This window comes from Astatotilapia calliptera, chromosome 23 (assembly GCF_964374335.1).
Source record: "Astatotilapia calliptera chromosome 23, fAstCal68.1, whole genome shotgun sequence".
In the NCBI taxonomy this organism is placed as follows: Eukaryota; Metazoa; Chordata; class Actinopteri; order Cichliformes; family Cichlidae; genus Astatotilapia; species Astatotilapia calliptera.
This window is the reverse complement of record NC_137443.1, coordinates 32,819,652-32,837,324: the sequence shown is the minus strand read 5'-3', so window position 1 is coordinate 32,837,324 and position 17,673 is coordinate 32,819,652. Positions and strand designations below refer to the sequence as shown.

The following is a 17,673-nucleotide window of genomic DNA, read 5'->3' as shown; positions in this document are numbered from 1 at the left end:
GACATGCAAAAAGAAATATCTGGATAACAACACCACACATCCCCTTTTTTAAACACGATATTCACTTCTCTCTGAGAAGAGCATTTGTTTGAGTTTGGAGACCGAGGACTGCTTGAATCACCAACTACCATCTTAAAAATTAAAAAAGAAACTCAACAAACTGGTGGTTTGCAGTTGGGTGAAAAAGGATTCAAGCTTAAATAAACAAAAGCTTCTGGGTCAGAAATCTAGAAAGGAAACAACAACAATCCATACGATGAAAATTCGAGTGGTTCAGATCTGGGGGTTCCTGATGACGGTACTGGGTTGGATCTTTGTGGCCTGCACTATGGCAATGGAGGGCTGGAAGATTGCCTCCGTTGGGGGCATGGGAGGTTCGGCTGTCATCAAGGTAGCCTGGCACTGGACTAGTCTGTGGAGATCTTGTTTTACAGACTCAACTGCTGTCACCAACTGTAAGGATTTCCCTGTACTCTGGTCTGTGGAAGGTATGTCAACATATTCAGTATTCAAGCTGTATTTATTCTCATTTGCAAATCAAGAATGTTTATATAAACCTTTGTCTGTCCTTTATTGTCACTCTAGACTATGTCCAAATAGTGAGAGCCCTGTTGATGTCGGCTCTTTCTGTAGGCATGCTGGGGTTTGTACTTAGTCTGCTGGGTATGGAGTGCACCTACATTGGAGGAAAAGTACAATCAAAATACAAGAAGATCTACATTGGTGGATGTTGCCACATCATCAGTGGTAAATGTCTAACTTTAATTACTATAAAATCATAGGGTGTGAATACCATATTATCACTCTTTTAGAAGGGAGGGCTTCTAAAAGTACACAAAGGGATGGCTTTGTGTACTTAAGTTCTATTCATTGTCTGCTCATGGATTTTGCTGGTTAATTTGTGTCAAGGCTGGATAAAGGTAACTTACTGTTGACATTCAGCACAGTAACTTAATATCCTTTTTGAAGCGTTTACCACTGAACCATGAAATAATTGCCAGAATATTCAAGTTTTTACCTCTGCCAGGCAGTTATGATTTTGGTAGAATGCATGAGATTCCTTCTGTCTGTAAATATGATAACTTGAACAATTCTGAATGAATTCTGATGAAACGTTGTAGGGATGTCATCATCAAACAATCCATTAAAACATGGCCCAAATCGACCAAGGTCTTAAAGGTCAATTAATGAGTAATTGGTTGAAAACTGACAAAATGTCTTATAATTTTGCATCTATGACTCTTAGATTACATTTCACATCTGCCTTTCTTTCAAGCTGACCCCAAAATGTATTATATATCTTATGCATACAAACATATGTTGCATATGCAATATGCATAGCAGCCAGTGTAACTTTTGACTCTATTTTTTTTAAATTTGATTTGCATTCAGGAGTGCTGTCCACATCTGGGTATGGTGTCTATGCACAGTATGTCTATGCAATACATATTGACCCTGGTCCCACTGGACTCCAGTAAGTAACCATAGTTACACAGAATAAATTTTAACCGACATTGAATAAAACGGAAATTTTAAAATTATGATCTCAGCATCTCTCTGGTTTGCAACCAACAGGTTTAACCTTGGCACCCCAATATTTCTTGGCTGGGTGGGTTCAGCCTTTCACATCACTGGTGGTGCCTTTTATCTATGGTCAGTGTGCACACCGCTCTGTGGAAGAGAGAAAAAGTAAGTGCTTGGACAGTATAGAAGAGAAATGTAGCTTCCAGGTAGGAAAAATGAGGCCAATGCTTTCTATCTGAAGGCCATTAAATGGTTGTAAAAATGGTGGTTGCAAAAAGAAGTCCTGTATAAGTCTATGGGAAAACGGCTTTCCATGCTAACCTCTGTTAACATTACCTGCCAAGTGTATGGGCTCAATCACTAATTTTAAGTCTTAATAATATATGTCTATTTTGCAACTTTGTCAAAATTGAGGATCATTTGTGTTATGAATCAACACACTTAATGGCAAACAACTTGTTACACAGTCAGACCTGTCTAGGGATGGGAATTGATAAGATTTTCACAATTCTGATTCCATTTTCGATTCTGTTTAACGGTTCGATTCTTTATCGATTCTCTTATCAATTTTTAAAAAAATAAGGAGAACACTAAGGTTGATTAGCTTAGAACTGTGTTTTATATCTTCTCTTGAACAAGATAGAAATTTAAGAGTAACATGGCCTTACAAACCCAACAGTGAGATCTTTAGAGATCCACAGCCTACGGCTCTTCAATGTGGTGTCACAGGGTCCCCAGGAAAAAAAATTGTAAATGTAAAATAATAAAATAAATATTCTTCTGTAGCAATAACAAAGTATAACATAAATTATGCTGTAGTAAATACACAAGAATATCCAGTAATGTCCCTGCCTACCAGAGGTGTGGACTCGAGTCACATGACTTGGACTCGAGTCAGACTCGAGTCATTAATTTTATGACTTTAGACTTGACTTGAAAAAATGTTCTAAGACTTGTGACTTGACTTGGACTTTTACACCAATGACTTGGGACTTGAATTGGACTTGAACCGGTTTACTTGAAAAGACTTGATATTTTACCCCAAATATAAAATTTAACATGCATATTATATGGAGATTGAAAATGTGACGTCATTCACGGGTAGAACCGCAAAGGATTCTGGGAACTCGTGGCAAGCGGTACTAGCGCACGCAGGCTTTCAATTAAAATCAGTCACACAGCGATAAAAAGAAACACAAAAATGTCAAGAAGCTGTTGTATTATTAACTGCAATAGCCGGTCGCATGACAGCCACGGGAAGCCGACGGGTAAAGAGATCGGTTGTTATCGGATTACGTCGTTGAAGAGAAATTGTTCAAACCATGTTTCCGAAGTAACAAAGAGGCGACTGGATTGCAGCCATTCAAAGATCAAATATAACGTCCCAGAACACTCCAGCTCACAGGTTAGTCTGCTCCAAGCATTTACACAAAGGTCAGTCTGCTGTTGTAGTTAATGCGTCATTTTTCTTAACAAAATTGGTGATATAGGTTACAAGCAAGTCTGGTGCTGAACAGAAATTGTCGCGCTATGCTCCTTTATTTATTGTGCATAAATAGTGAATTGTCCTGACACAATATTGCGTTTCGCTTCTGTTATTATGGTACATTGACAAAAACACATACTTTTATTCACAGGATAAAACAGGTTTTTTGTATCACTAATTGCCCAGTACGATTACAGCATACAATATTATTGTCACTGCTACATTTCTGTGATGGGTACCAGAAATTATTTCCACTACTAATTAATTACCCTTGAGCTCAAAGGTCCTATTAATAAACGGTTAAGGAATGTGTATTTATGAAGACGATTTGTGAGACTGGTAAACTTATGATACGTACGATGGTCTTTCGTTCTACACGGTGCATTTCAAGGTCCTGCACCCATCCGTCGGTAAACTGTACCTGGGCTTGTTGCAGTGACCGGAAGTTACTAAACTTCATGAGTGTATGCACTCACTCCAAGAACCGTATAATTATAAATATGCATATAAATATGCTAAGATGAGATAGCTGACTTCATCTAACTAGCAAATGTTGTCCAGGCTACGTTGGTGATACAGTTTTTTTTAATGTGTATGATATTTTTGTCATGCGATTTTAAAGCTGGTCCTACAACCGCATCCAAGAATAACATGCAGCTTATCTCAGAACTGTCGGTGAAAATTATTCTTGGAGCTAGGTTTAATTGAGCTGCATTTTAAAGAGGTGCAATTTCACAATTTGTGTATATTTTCTAAGTTCACTATTTTGTATGTGTTGAGAAAAACACAGATTTTAAAATTACATGGTCTAATATTTACATTTAGCATAACTGCAACATTATTTCTTCGTTTGTTTTTTTTAAAGACTCGAAAGGACTTGAAATTCAAAGTTTCAGACTTGTGACTTGACTCGGACTTTTACACCAGTGACTTGAGACTCGACTCTGACTTGCCTGACATTACTTGAGACTTGACTTGAGACTTGAGGATAAAGACTTGAGACTTACTTGAGACTTGCAAAACAATGACTTGGTCCCACCTCTGCTGCCTACAATTAAACACATTCACTTACCGAAAATCAGAGGGATATACTGTGGCAAATGGGTGCAAGCCTTTTACCACAAACTTAGTCACTGCTTGGTGACATTCGTCTATCCTGGCCTGAAAGGAGACGCTACCGGTAGACTGCAGCGAGAACTGCCAGCATCTGAGCCTCATGGTCACCTAAATGCAGCGCACAGTAATGGCAGGTTTTGTAATAAGGCAGATCGCGCTAACATAATATGCACTGTTAGTTGATTATTTACCTGCCGCATTAACGGGAGAGGACGTTCAAACGTTACCGCTGCTGCTGGGTTGAGTCCGGAGCGGAATTAAAAACACGACATTCATTTAAGGTCATCGCTTGTTTTGTGAGCAAATGCTTTTGCATCTTTGTAGTGTTTCCTCCCTTAAATGAAATATCTACTTTGCAAGTATTGCAAGTTGCCCTGCTGTCATCCGTTCTCGTAAAGTATAACCAAACTTTTGAGCGTTTGAGCCGCCATGTTTCCTGCCAGGTCATGTGGGGTGACTGAAATCGACAAGGGAATCGTTTGCAAAAATGCCAAACAATTACAAGGAATTGAAACAGTGGGAACCGGTTCTCAACAAGACCCGGGTTTCGATACCCATCCCTAGACCTGCCCCTCTTTGTCAAATCTGGTATTTGGTAAGGGTAGTTCAATAAGGAGAGATCATTTGAAAGAATGAACACGACAAATGACAAATTTGGCGGTTTGTCTACAATGGCTCGTCTTAGCGGAACAGAAAGGGAGAATGAGAATGAGATTTAAACTACACAGCATGAGTGCTGATTGGCTTGGAGAAAGCCAGGAGAGTGTTACTGGACTAGACCAGTGATGACAAACACCTTGACAACATGATAAAGTTGGAGTGATAAAGCTTTAATTTAGCCAGCAGAACCTGGGAGCAGACAGATGAGAGACCATAGATTGTCCTTAAAGAACTTATGCAGAAGCTTATTTCAATAAAGAGAAATTATTTGAAAGAATGAACGTAATTTATTAATGAACAGAAATTAGATAGGGGTATTGCATGATTAGACTACAATGGTCCGTCTTGGCAGAACAGAACCCCAGCTGTGAAAGGGGATAGAGCAAGATCCCAAAAGAAAAAAAGATCTTACTGCAGCAGAGTTCTGGCCCATGGGAAAGGAAACCTATGCATGTAAGGAGTAATGCATGGCATGGCAAGGCATAGGAAGCATAAGCACAGAGAAGAGCAACAACAACAGACCACCCAAAATACCAGCATGAGTTCTGGGCCTGGCAGTGGCCCTCCAATGGCAGGCTATGTTTGCCATTTGATTGGAAGGGAAAACTGAGGGATATCAAAGGCCAGAGAGGTTGAGCTTGGGTTAAGGCCCTGGGCTGCAGATAGCTGACAGAACAGAGAACCTGCAAAGACTGAAAATGCAAGCGGTAAGAGCAGCGTTGGCACAGGGCTTCTGATAATTGACAGAATAGAAAGGCTACAAAGGCTGAAAGTTGCAGCACAGGAGAGAAGAGCCGACAATAATGCTCGGGGCCGCTGATGGCCCACAGAGAGAAAAAAAGGCTACGAAAGGCTGAGAGTTGCAAGGAACAGTGGAGAGAAGACACTGCATTAAGGCTTGTGCTGCTGTAGGCCAGTAGAGAGCACACAGAACATAATGAGGCAAAGAGTTAGGAGTGGGAGTAAGAGTAAGACTTTTATACCACCACCAGCTCGATGCCGACTGAATTTAGACTTGGTAACTTAGAAAAGTAAGGCAGAAGATGTGCAAATGATTTGGAGATGAGTGGAAGGAAAGCTGTTTCGAATTATAAGGACTTACCTTACAACATTAAGCCTCCTAGGCAACTTTGATGTGTTTGGCGCTACACGACTGAGGGTGGAAAGAAAGGCTTGTAAGGCTGATAGAGCAGCACCTACCAACCTATTTAGTGAAGATCTTTGAAATGAAACAGTAGAGATAGAGCTATTACCAATTCTAAATGCAGGACTTTTCCAAGATGTTAATGGAAAGAGTTACTGTATAGAGGCCAAGGAGATGCTGCTAAAATGGCAGATAATACAGGGATCCACGTGACTTTATAAGAACCATGCTTGAATCATTCCTGTGGAGGACAGGAAACATCAGAAACTCAGAAGGACTACTCCCGCTAACGATTACCAATGCTGGTACCCCCAAAACCTGAAGAGTTGTGCTAAATGTTTAGAGCACTGAAAACAGAAGAATGATGAAGACAGAAAAAGGACATGCCATTTAAAATAATGAGCAGGTATGCCAAAACCTCCGAGGCAGAAGCCTAAATGACCAAAAGTAGTAGAAGTGCCATGAAGAGCCAGGATGAATAATCGAAAGTAAATGTGTATGACTTGAAAGAAGGCAAATAATAATAAATAATAATTAAAAACATCAACAGTTTGGCTGACCTATCAATTAATACTAATTTGTTTTTTATTATGTCTTGCTTAGTGGAACATGTAACTGTCATGTTTGACAATAATGTGCATCTCCTTCCTTAGGGTGGTTGTCAAGGGATTGCCAGACCCATTGCAAAACAAGTCCACCACATCTCTGTCCACAGTGTCGGAAATCACATCCAAGACCAAACTGTCCTCTATTTCTGAGCTATTATCAAGGTCGGAGGGCTCAGATTTATCTAGCATTGCCTCAAGATCCAGACGCACGACCAAGTCAGGGCGTTCCACCCAGTCAGAAAGGTCTGAAAGGTTTGAGCTGAAGACAGATTTAGGATCAAGATCTGGGTCACAGTCTGGCCTCTCTTCAAGGTCTAGCCTATCAAGTCTGTCAGAAGTGAGGAGTGGCAGGAACAGCCATAGAAGCAGGGCACAAACCTCTATGTCAGGCACTTTAGGGAGTGAGATTGCACCATATGTCAAAAACTCTTATATTTGAACAAATATCAATTATTAGGTAAAAAAAAACAACTTCAGAGCATGTGATGACCAAGCAGTCAGATGCTTCAATATTTTAATATGTGGTATAAATTGCATTCTTATCATTGCTGGTGTATTGCATATATTTACCAAATGAAAGGGATGTGGAGGAGACCGGGTCAGATCCTGGGGCTACTGCTTAGCATACTAGGCTGGATGTTTGTGGGTTGCACACTTGCTATGGCCTACTGGAGGTAGGCTGCTTCACATTAGAGGAAATAAATAGAACAATTAATGTGATTTCATCTATAGCTAGAGACTTCTGATGGACAGAAAATAAAAAGTGCAGACTGTTAGTTAATAAATAGTGGATATGTGGTGGGATTAAATAAGTTGATGCTTCTTCCTTCTCCTTTTTGAACATGTAAGTTATAATTATTATTGCTTTGTTTTCGTTTTGTTTGCTTTGTCTTTTTCCCTCTTTTGTTGTTGTTATACTATTTTAACATGTTCAAAATAAAGATTCAGTACAATACAATACTTCTATCTCTGTCAATTGAGCATCGCACCTTGTGGAAAATCTTGAAAACAAAGTGTTTAGTGTTAGAATATCCAGACACTGCAACTGCTATATAGAAACCCAAGCAAAGATCACAGGCAACCAGTCCTTGCAGCATAGCCTTGACACAATGAACATAATACATTTCTTACCACATAATACAAAGCTGCTATCTTCTGTTTGTTATAAACACAGTTTATTCCTACAAGTCACAATAGAAAGTTAAAAGGGGTCAAATGGATAGAAATAATATGACCATAATCAAGCAGGAAAAAACAAACAAACAAAAAAAACCAATCAGTCAGTGCCTCCCACCTGACCCCTCAAATTAATCTTTAGTACAATAACAATTAAGCTCTGGAAAATGTTAGCTTCATGTTATAAATATTTTCTGAGTTGAACAACTCAGAGTACATAACAGTTGGTAAACATTTATAAAAACAAACAAACAAACAAAAAATAGCCTATTTGAGTAATGTTAGAAGTAAATGAATCTGTAAATGAAAAAATAAGAGTGGGTTTTATTAAGAAACTATATAAATATGTGTGTGTGTGTGTGTGTGTGTGTGTGTGTGTGTGTGTGTGTGTGTGTTCGTGTGTGTGTGTGTGTGTGTGTGTGTGTGTGTTCATGTGTGTGTGTTCATGTGTGTGTGTGTGTGTTCATGTGTGTGTGTGTGTGTGTTCATGTGTGTGTGTGTGTGTGTGTGTGTGTGTGTTCGTGTGTGTGTGTGTGTGTGTGTTCGTGTGTGTGTGTGTTCGTGTGTGTGTGTGTGTGTGTGTGTGTGTGTGTGTGTGTGTGTGTGTGTGTGTGTGTGTGTGTGTGTGTGTGTATATATATACAACATACTAAAGGTAAAATTCATTTGAGGGCTATGTAGTGGAGTGCTTTGCAGTTGCTGTTCTTGTCACTTTAGCTACTAATCCTAATTTCCCTTGTTTTTAATCAACTGAGGGCTCCAGAAAAAAAATCTTAAAGTGTTATGCATTTCTTTTTAGTTTGCTTCCAAGGAGCACAACTTTCTTGTTGGTTTTTTTAAAGTGTTTCTGAGAAACTTCTCCAGGCTTTATGAAGGTCTTTCAAAGTTTTTCTTTGGACCTTTCGGTCTTTCACTTTTTCACTCATTCTCACATCAGTCCAAGGTTCAACAAACTTATCTGTTTGTTGAACCACTTAATGCTGACCTGAGAAACATTCAAGCATAAAAAAGGCAGCAAACTCAAGAAATGAAACAGTGCTGTGTCTACACACAAGGAACAACTTAAGATAAGATAAGATAAGATAAGATAACCTTTATTAGTCCCACACGTGGGAAATTTGTTTTGTCACAGCAGGAAGTGGACAGTGCAAAAGTTATGATGCAAAAATTAGAATACAATAAGAATAAATACAGTACACAGCTGTACAGAATAGAATAAAATAATATACTATATACAGTAGAATAAAATAGAATAAAAATATACAATAAGATAAAAATAGAATACGAATACAAATACTATATACAACTGAGTAAAAATACAACGATGCCAGAAAAGATTATTGCACTTAGTGTTATTGCACATGTGTGGATGTGTGTGTTTGTTCAGTTAAAGTCTTTGTTGTGGAGTCTGACAGCAGTGGGGAGGAAAGACCTGCGAAATCTCTCCGTCCCACACCGTGGGTGCCGCAGTCTGCCACTAAAGGAGCTGCTCAGTGCTGTCACAGTCTGCTGCATGGGGTGGGAGACGTTGTCCAACAGGGATGACAGCTTAGCCGCCATTCTCCTGTCACTCACCACCTCCACTGGGTCCAGAGGGCATCCTAGAACAGAACTGGCCCTTCGGATCACCCTGTTCAGTCTCTTCCTGTCCCCAGCAGAGATGCTGCCGCCCCAGCAGACCACACCATAAAAGATAGCAGAAGCCACCACAGAGTCATAGAAGGTCTTCAGGAGTGGGCCCTCCACTCCAAACGACCTGAGTCTCCGCAGCAGGTACAGCCTGCTCTGCCCTTTCCTGTAGAGGGCGTCTGAGTTATGAGTCCAGTCCAGTCTGTTGTTCAGATGAACACCAAGGTACCTGTAGCTGTCCACAGCCTCAATGTCCATACCCTGGATGTTCAGTGGTTGCAGTGGAGAATGCTTGTGCCTGCGGAAGTCTACCACCAGTTCCTTGGTTTTACTGGCATTGATCTGGAGGTAGTTCAGCTGGCACCAGTCCACAAAGTCTTGGGTCAGACCTCTGTACTCCTTGTCGTCCCCATCAGTGATGAGGCCAACTATTGCAGAGTCATCAGAGAACTTCTGCAGGAAGCACTGGGTGGAATTGTGGGAGAAGTCTGCAGTGTAGATGGTGAAGAGGAACGGAGCCAGAACCGTTCCCTGTGGGGCCCCCGTACTGCAGACGACCCTGTCCGACACACAGCCCTGAGTCCTCACATACTGTGGTCGGTCGGTGAGGTAGTCCAAAATCCAGGTAGTGAGGTGATGGTCCACTCCAGAGTTCTCCAGCTTGTCCTTCAGAACCGAGGGAAGAATGGTGTTGAAGGTACTGGAGAAATCAAAGAACATGATTCTCACAGTGCTTCCAGCGGTCTCCAGGTGAGCGAGGGAACGATGTAGGAAGTGAATGACGGCATCATCCGCTCCAATGCCAGGCTGGTAGGCAAACTGAAGTGGGTCCAGTGTTGAGCTTGTTAGGCGCCGAAGCTGAGCCAGGACCAACCAACTTTGCCCATTTTAAATGGTATCTTTAGGCACTTTGTTATTAAGGCAAAAACACTTAATTTGTTTCCATGTATTTAGCTGAAAACCTGTGAAAGATAAAACTTCTGATATTTCTGTGTGTGTTGCTTTAAATGTCATAGCCTTTTGTTTAATCTAATACTTATGAGTACCCTGAGTAAACACAATATGCTGGAATGGCCCTTTAAGAAAGAAGAAAATGAGGTGACCAAAGGAGAAAGAACGAAAAGTAAGCCTGCACTCTGACCCTGGTGTGCTATTTTGGGATAATATGTTATAATGAGGTCTTTAAGATATGGTGGGGCCTGACCATTCCGGACTTTGTCTCAGCACACCTTCAGGGAGTCAGGGAGCTTCTGCTGAGCAGTTTCTCCATTGGTTTGGCTGGCATAGTGATTGCATTTTTTGGATTGGAGTGCAGACACATTGGGGGAGACCAGAGAAGTATAAATGGGATCTGATAAACAGCATCTACTTTCCATGTGGTCGGCTGTGAGTATCATTTATTTGCATGTACAAAGCCTGAGCTGCAATTCAATTCAATTCAATTCAATTCAATTCAATTCAATTCAATTCAATTCAGTTCAATTCATACAGCGCCAAATCACAACAACAGTCGTCTCAAGGTGCTTCATATTGTAAGGTAGACCCATAGGATGATCCCCAAATGAGAAGGCACTTTGGCAACAGTGGGAAGGAAAAACTCCCTTTTAACAAGAAGAAAGCTCCAGCAGAACCAGGCTCAGGGAGGGGCGGGGCCATCTGCCATGACCGTTTGGGGTGAGAGAAGGAAGACAGGATAAAAGACACAATTTCAGAAGCTTCTCGGAACACCCACTTACTGGTTTGTTGTGTGTGTTTTTCCCCGTGTGTCATCAACTCTCCCTCATGCAGGTGTGTCAGGCATGGCTGCTTACTGTTTATACATAAACAACGTGGTCGAGTTGTTTTTACATAGACAAGCAGATCCATCGAAACTGAGGTAATGTGGTTTTTAAATCCCTCTCGTGAATTCTCACTCTAACTAGCTGTATAATTCACTGTGTAACTCCACACGTAGTTAACTATCCAAAAAGGTTGGTTTACCTAAATGTAAACCATATAAACTACTGTGCTTTGTTACCACTACTAGAATCAATGGGGGGGAAAAAACATTTAAAGCGTGAGGAAAATTCTTGATCCTCTCCCTCCATCAGACTGAAAGAGGAAGATAGAGAGATGTTTTGAGGAACTCATAACATTATGAGCAAGGAAAAGCTTAGATTCAGAAACATCATGCAAAAGCATCTCAACATTACTGAAGTAATGTAGGATGATCTTGTCAGTGAATGAAACAAAAGGCAGCCAACATTCAAAGAGCGTTGGAATGTCCTTGACGAAGCTTGGAGATCTATTCCAAAAGACTATTTACAGAAATGACAAGACAGCTTGGATAAGACAGTTCTGGCTGAATGCAGAATGCAATGACGGCAAATCGCATAAATGCATGTTTTATTTACAACAGCACGACATGAAACACTCAGACATAAAGTTAGGCAATGGTTCACCAAAATGCAGAAAACTATCTCTATAAATTTTGGAGGATTTTTTTATTATTTTCCCCAATTTTAAGTCGCAAAAGACTGCGATGTACTCAGAAACAACTTCATCCACAAACACAGGTTAAAGGTCTACCATTGCAAATAAGCCCCATATGAACATGATCCAGAAACCATGCTGTCTTCTGTTATTACACAATAACAGATATGAAACAATGAAAAACAAATACGTTTAACAATTCTGAAATCTGGGATCACCGTGAAACTTGAAAGTTATGAAATATCCCCCCCCCCCCCCCCCCCCACCACACACACACACACAACATCACACAAACAACAGTTAATGTTTAGTCATGAAAACCATGACTTTTACACATTTGACATCTGAGCAGGGAACCTAAACAAAGTAGAGGCACACCATGATGAAAAGGTTAAAACCAATGGCAGGCGTAATGCTGTTCCTGGTGGCAACATCAAAGGCGCTTACTGGACAAAACTATCTAAAAGATAAGATGAGCTCAAAGCATCCACACTGCTAGTCTGACACTTACACATCAGCAATGACACAAAGGAGGAGGCCCATTCACATTTCCTGCAGTGAGACCTTACTTTTTCAACTGTTACGAATTTTGGTCGAAGACCAGAATTCACCATGAAATACAGGACGGTGGTGATGTACGTGGAGATTGGCTGCTTCGTGTCCTGCTTATGTGGCTGGATTCTGGTCTCTTCAACTCTTCCCACAGAGTACTGGACTTTCTCAGAGGTGGGCACCGTAGTGCTGACCACCTCCAACTACTACTCCAACCTGTGGATGGACTGCATCTCAGACACCACGGGGGTGTCTGACTGCAAATACTACCCCTCCATGCTGGCCCTGCCTGGTAGGATACGCTGAGATCTTCAAAACTTTACAGTCTCTCTTTTTAATTTCTACTCAGCTGTTCCTTTAGCTCATTGCTATGTTTTTCTATGTTGAAGATACAATTTGAAGCAGAGAAATCATACAAATTTCTTTAGGTTATCTTAATAAAATGCACAACTGTTATGTTAACATAAACTGTATTTGTTTTCTTTCAGTGTTCTTGCACGCCTGCAGAGCACTGGCGGTCTGTGCTGTCATTACAGGCTTCTTCGGTGGCGTCCTCACACTCATAGGGATGAAATGTACTAAAATAGGTGGGACAGAGATTGTCAATTCAAGGGTGACATTTTCTGGTGCTATCACCTACCTGGCTTCAGGTAAACAATCCTTCAATACATATATGTTGGTTGATCAGTTTTCAAAATAGCCAAAAAGAGGTTTTAAAATACAGCCTCTTTTCTGGTAGGCGGCTGCGGCATGATCACCTACTCGTGGTGGGCTAACAGAGTCATAACTGAATTTAAGAATCCAAATTTCAGGTCACAGAAGTGAGTAATTTTCAAGTGGTATTCATATTATAGTAGCTGATTTTTAAAAATAGATATTAACTTTAAAAATCCATGCAATGAAACACATCTGCATTCACTTCAGGTTTGAACTTGGAGCGGCAATTTTTGTTGGCTGGGGAGGATCCCTTCTTCTTATTTGTGCAGGGGCAGTGCTGGCCTATTTGTCTGGGAAAGAAATCCTACCATCATGGTGAGTAAAATAAATAAGTCCTTAAAGGTTGTAAAGTGGTAACCTTTCTCTATTCGTGGCTGCCTGTATAGCAGGCCACAACTAGCAACCGATAACAGCTTGGATTACCTCACCTTGTGTCTCCTGTTTTTCTAGCATTAGTTCCACCCAAAGGCCACAGAGACCAGTTTCCTACACCACTGCCCGTACCAGACGTACATACATGATGCCGCCCCCATCCTCCAGAGTGACATTAGTACCCCCACTGTATAACAAAGGCATGGATGGCCGAACAACCAGAGCAACAAATAAGACAGATCAAACCTTGGGGAGAGACAGCTTCGTCTGAGCCAGAGGGAACCAAGAGTGAAGAGAACAGGAAACGTATGATTACCCATACAATATGAAGCTGTAGCATAAAGGAGAAATTGCTCTTACTGGTTGGTGTTGTAAATTACATTTGAGTCCACAAGGTGGACGAGGTGTATTTTGTATAAAAATTGGCCAACCTCCTCAAAATTCCATGTCTCCAATCCTCTTTGTACAAGTTCAGTTGCTAATATAAGTTATAAAATGTTTAACAATTGGCCTTTAATGTTTTACTGGTGCATTTCCTTACTTATAATATTCTGCACCAATTTTTCTGTTTGCAAGTTTTTTAATGCTTAAAATCTCTGCAATAAAGTTGTGTCCCTGAATTGCCTGTGCCACCAGTGACTCTTATGTAAATCCTTCTGAATGGGTCCCCTCATTGGGGACTCAATGAGGGGACCAATTCATCTTCATCTTTTTCTTGATATTTCAGAATGGCTAACTGATGTGTTAAAGCATAACATGTCCAACCTGTTACTCTTATTTACCATACAAACTGATCATTTTTGTAATTTTGATCAAGTTGTTGATAAGCATTTTAAAACTTCTTTTTGAGTTCTTCATGTTCATGCCTGGTTTGTGTTGTGGAAAAATAATTTGAGCCCCTCCCTGAGCCTGGTTTTGCCGGAGGGTTGTGAGAATCTGCCGGAGGTTTCTACCTCCAGCAGAAAGGGAGTTTTTTCTTTCCACTGTTGCCAAAGTGCTTGGTCATAGGGGATGTTGGGATTTCTGTATACTATTGTAGGGTATTTACCTTACAATATAAGGAAAGGTATATTATAAGAAAGCCCTCTGTAAAGCTAGAACATCTTACTATTCATCACTGATTGAAGAAAATAAGAGCAACCCCAGGTTTCTCTTCAGCACTGTAGCCAGGCTGACAAAAAGTCAGAGTACTGTTGAGCCAACCATCCCTTTAACATTAACTAGTAATGATTTCATGAACTTCTTCACAAATAAAATTTTAATCATTAGAGAAATTATTACTTAATTAATTACTAATTACTTCCTCCAAATAATCAACGTGTCTTTTAGACCCCATTTCTACAAAACTGCTCAAAGAAGTCCTGCCATTAATTAATGCTTCAATCATAAATATGATCAACCTATCTCTAATGATCGGCTATGTACCACAGGCCTTCAAGCTGGCTGTAGTTAAACCTTTACTCAAAAAGCCATCTCTAGACCCAGCTGTCTTAGCTAATTACAGGCCAATCTCCAACCTTCCTTTCATATCAAAAATCCTTGAAAGAGTAATTGTCAAACAGCTAACAGATCATCTGCAGAGCAATGGTTTATTTGAAGAGTTTCAGTCAGGTTTCAGAGCTCAGCACAGCACAGAAACAGCTTTAGTGAAGGTTACAAATGATCTTCTTATGGGCTCTGACAGTGGACTCATCTCTGTGCTTGTCCTGCTAGACCTCAGTGCAGCATTCGATACTGTTGACCATAATATCCTATTAGAGCGATTAGAACATGCTGTAGGTATTACAGGTACTGCACTGCAGTGGTTTGTATCATATCTATCTAATAGACTCCAATTTTTGCATGAGTCAAAAATGCAAGGTCAAAGGTCAACTATGGTGTTCCACAGGGTTCAGTGCTAGGACCAATTCTGTTTACATTATAAATGCTTCCCTTAGGCAGTATCATTAGAAGACGTAGCATACATTTTCACTGCTATGCAGATGACACCCAGCTCTATCTGTCCATGAAGCCAGATAACACACACCAATTAGTTAAACTGCAGGAATGTCTTAAAGACATAAAGACCTGGATGGCCGCTAACTTTCTGCTTCTTAATTCAGATAAAACTGAGGTTATTGTACTCGGCCCTGAAAATCTTAGAAATATGGTATCTAACCAGATTCCTACTCTGGATGGCATTACCTTGGCCTCCAGTAATACTGTGAGGAAGCTTGGAGTCATTTTTGACAAAGAAAATATCTTGCGCAAATTCTCTAAAATTAGAAATATCCTGTCTCAGAGTGACGCTGAAAAACTAGTTCATGCATTTATTACTTCCAGGCTGGACTACTGTAATTCATTATTATCAGAAATTCCTAAAAACTCCCTGAAAAGCCTTCAGCTAATCCAAAATGCTGCAGCAAGACTACTGGCAGGGACCAGAAAGAGAGAGCATATTTCTCCTGTTTTGGCTTCCCTTCATTGGCTTCCTGTTAAATCCAGAATTGAATTCAAAATCCTGCTCCTCACATACAAGGTCTTAAATAATCAGGCCCCATCTTATCTTAATGACCTTGTAGTACCATATCACCCTATTAGAGCACTTCGCTCTCGCTCTGCAGGCCTACTTGTTGTTCCTAGAGTATTTAAAAGTAGAATGGGAGGCAGAGCCTTCAGTTTTCAGGCCCCTCTTATGTGGAACTTTCTTAAAACTTTCCTTTTTGGTAAAGCATATAGTTAGGGCTGGACCAGGTGACCCTGGATCCTCCCTTAGTTATGCTGCAATAGACGTAGGCTGCCGGGAGATTCCCATGATGCATTGAGTTTTTCCTTTCCAGTCACCTTTCTCACTCACTATGTGTTAATAGACTTCTCTGCATTGAATCGTACCTGCTATTAATCTCTGTCTCTCTTCCACAGCATGTCTTTATCCTGTCTTCCTTCTCTCACTCCAACCAGTCGCAGCAGATGGCTCCGCCCCTCCCTGAACCTCTGCCGGAGGTTTCTTCCTGTTAAAAGGGAGTTTTTCCTTCCCACTGTCGCCAAAGTGCTTGCTCATAGGGGGTCATTTGATTGTTAATCCTCAGGACCTTCTACCACTGTGCCATTGAGAGCATCCTCACTGGATGCTCTCTACTTCCGTCAGTTAAGCTAATCATCTGCTCCGTCAGGCAGGAGGTACTCCGCATTGTATATATTATACATAAAAGCTGTTTTTTTGAATAATATTCATCTACTGACTTGTGTACACACATGCACACACGCACACACACATATATATATATATGTATATACACACATATGCACACATCTGTTGTTTGTGAAGCTTGCACACAAGACTTTGACTCACGTGTGCTGTACCAGTGCCATCCACTACCATTCAGATAGTCTTCTCCTCTAGCATCTTGACAGTCATAGTATCCTGTTTTGAACACATAGGTTGAACACCTAAGAATAGTCCTTTCATTCTGGCACAGGAGAACATTCATCTGCCAGAGTTTGCCCACATTACTGAGAAGTTTAGCACAGGGAGTCAGCGTGCTCATTAATAGACACTGAGGAGTGGAGGCCTGATGTAGAACTTTGGCTGGACCCTGCAGAGTCAAACTGAGTCGTGTCATGAGTGCAGCTGGCCCTCCTTGCCGACCCAGATGTACAGACTCTACTAGAGTCAGGAGATGGGTTCAGAGCCATTCAGCAACAATGGTTGACGGGGAATACCTTGCAGGTCACGATAGGTCTTCAGAGCATCAACTGGATGTGAGTGTTTGGAGAGTTCAGTGGCAGTGAATTCTCTCTGAAACCACTGACCCAGAACTGTTTCCCAGGGTCTGTGGTGGAGGCTATTGAGAAGAAAAACTGACCATCCCAACACCATTCTAATGTCTCTGATTTCTTAGCAGGAGGGCCATAGCCCAATAACATGGTGGTAGTTGCTGTTGCTGCTCTCTGCTTGGTATCAGCTTTGCATCCTTCCCTTGATGGACACATTGTTGAGGATGATGGAAATACACATCATGATCTTGAATACAGACTTTGTACTCGAGCCACTCTGCAAAATCTGGTAAGGTCGGCATTGGTGACTGAAGAGGATTGATGAACCACTTAAACTGTACTTGAAGAATGGCAGTTTGGACAGCAGTCTGGTGACATGCAACCCACACTCCAGTTCTAGTCTCCCCTCTTTCCCAAGCTGTTCCAACATTCCGACTAGAGCTTGTACTTTTAGAGGAAAA

The 17,673-nt window shown here is 41.0% G+C and overlaps 2 protein-coding genes across 2 annotated transcripts; both read left to right on the top strand.

Annotated features, from left to right (window-relative positions):
* Positions 1-34: 34 nt before the first annotated feature.
* On the top strand, positions 35-7,496 carry cldn10e (claudin 10e). Its single transcript, XM_026157572.2, has 5 exons — positions 35-488; positions 586-747; positions 1,393-1,474; positions 1,576-1,689; positions 6,584-7,496. The coding sequence occupies exons 1-5, from the start codon at positions 257-259 to the stop codon at positions 6,975-6,977; spliced, it is 984 nt and encodes a 327-aa protein (XP_026013357.2). The 5' UTR covers positions 35-256; the 3' UTR covers positions 6,978-7,496.
* A 4,804-nt stretch (positions 7,497-12,300) lies between these two features.
* Positions 12,301-14,076, top strand: cldn10d (claudin 10d). Its single transcript, XM_026159742.2, has 5 exons — positions 12,301-12,659; positions 12,856-13,017; positions 13,107-13,188; positions 13,292-13,399; positions 13,535-14,076. Exons 1-5 carry the CDS (start codon positions 12,428-12,430, stop codon positions 13,725-13,727), a joined length of 777 nt encoding a protein of 258 aa, XP_026015527.1. The 5' UTR covers positions 12,301-12,427; the 3' UTR covers positions 13,728-14,076.
* Positions 14,077-17,673: the final 3,597 nt, after the last annotated feature.

Bases quoted from the DNA above. Each gene is read 5' to 3' on its own strand.
- cldn10e (XM_026157572.2), top strand. From the start codon at position 257: ATGAAAATTCGAGTGGTTCAGATCTGGGGGTTCCTGATGACGGTACTG. The intron at 489-585 runs GTATGTCAACAT...TTGTCACTCTAG, and splicing joins TGTACTCTGGTCTGTGGAAG to ACTATGTCCAAATAGTGAGA. The intron at 1,690-6,583 runs GTAAGTGCTTGG...CTCCTTCCTTAG, and splicing joins CTCTGTGGAAGAGAGAAAAA to GGTGGTTGTCAAGGGATTGC.
- cldn10d (XM_026159742.2), top strand. From the start codon at position 12,428: ATGAAATACAGGACGGTGGTGATGTACGTGGAGATTGGCTGCTTCGTG. The intron at 13,018-13,106 runs GTAAACAATCCT...CTTTTCTGGTAG, and splicing joins TATCACCTACCTGGCTTCAG to GCGGCTGCGGCATGATCACC. The intron at 13,189-13,291 runs GTGAGTAATTTT...CATTCACTTCAG, and splicing joins CCAAATTTCAGGTCACAGAA to GTTTGAACTTGGAGCGGCAA.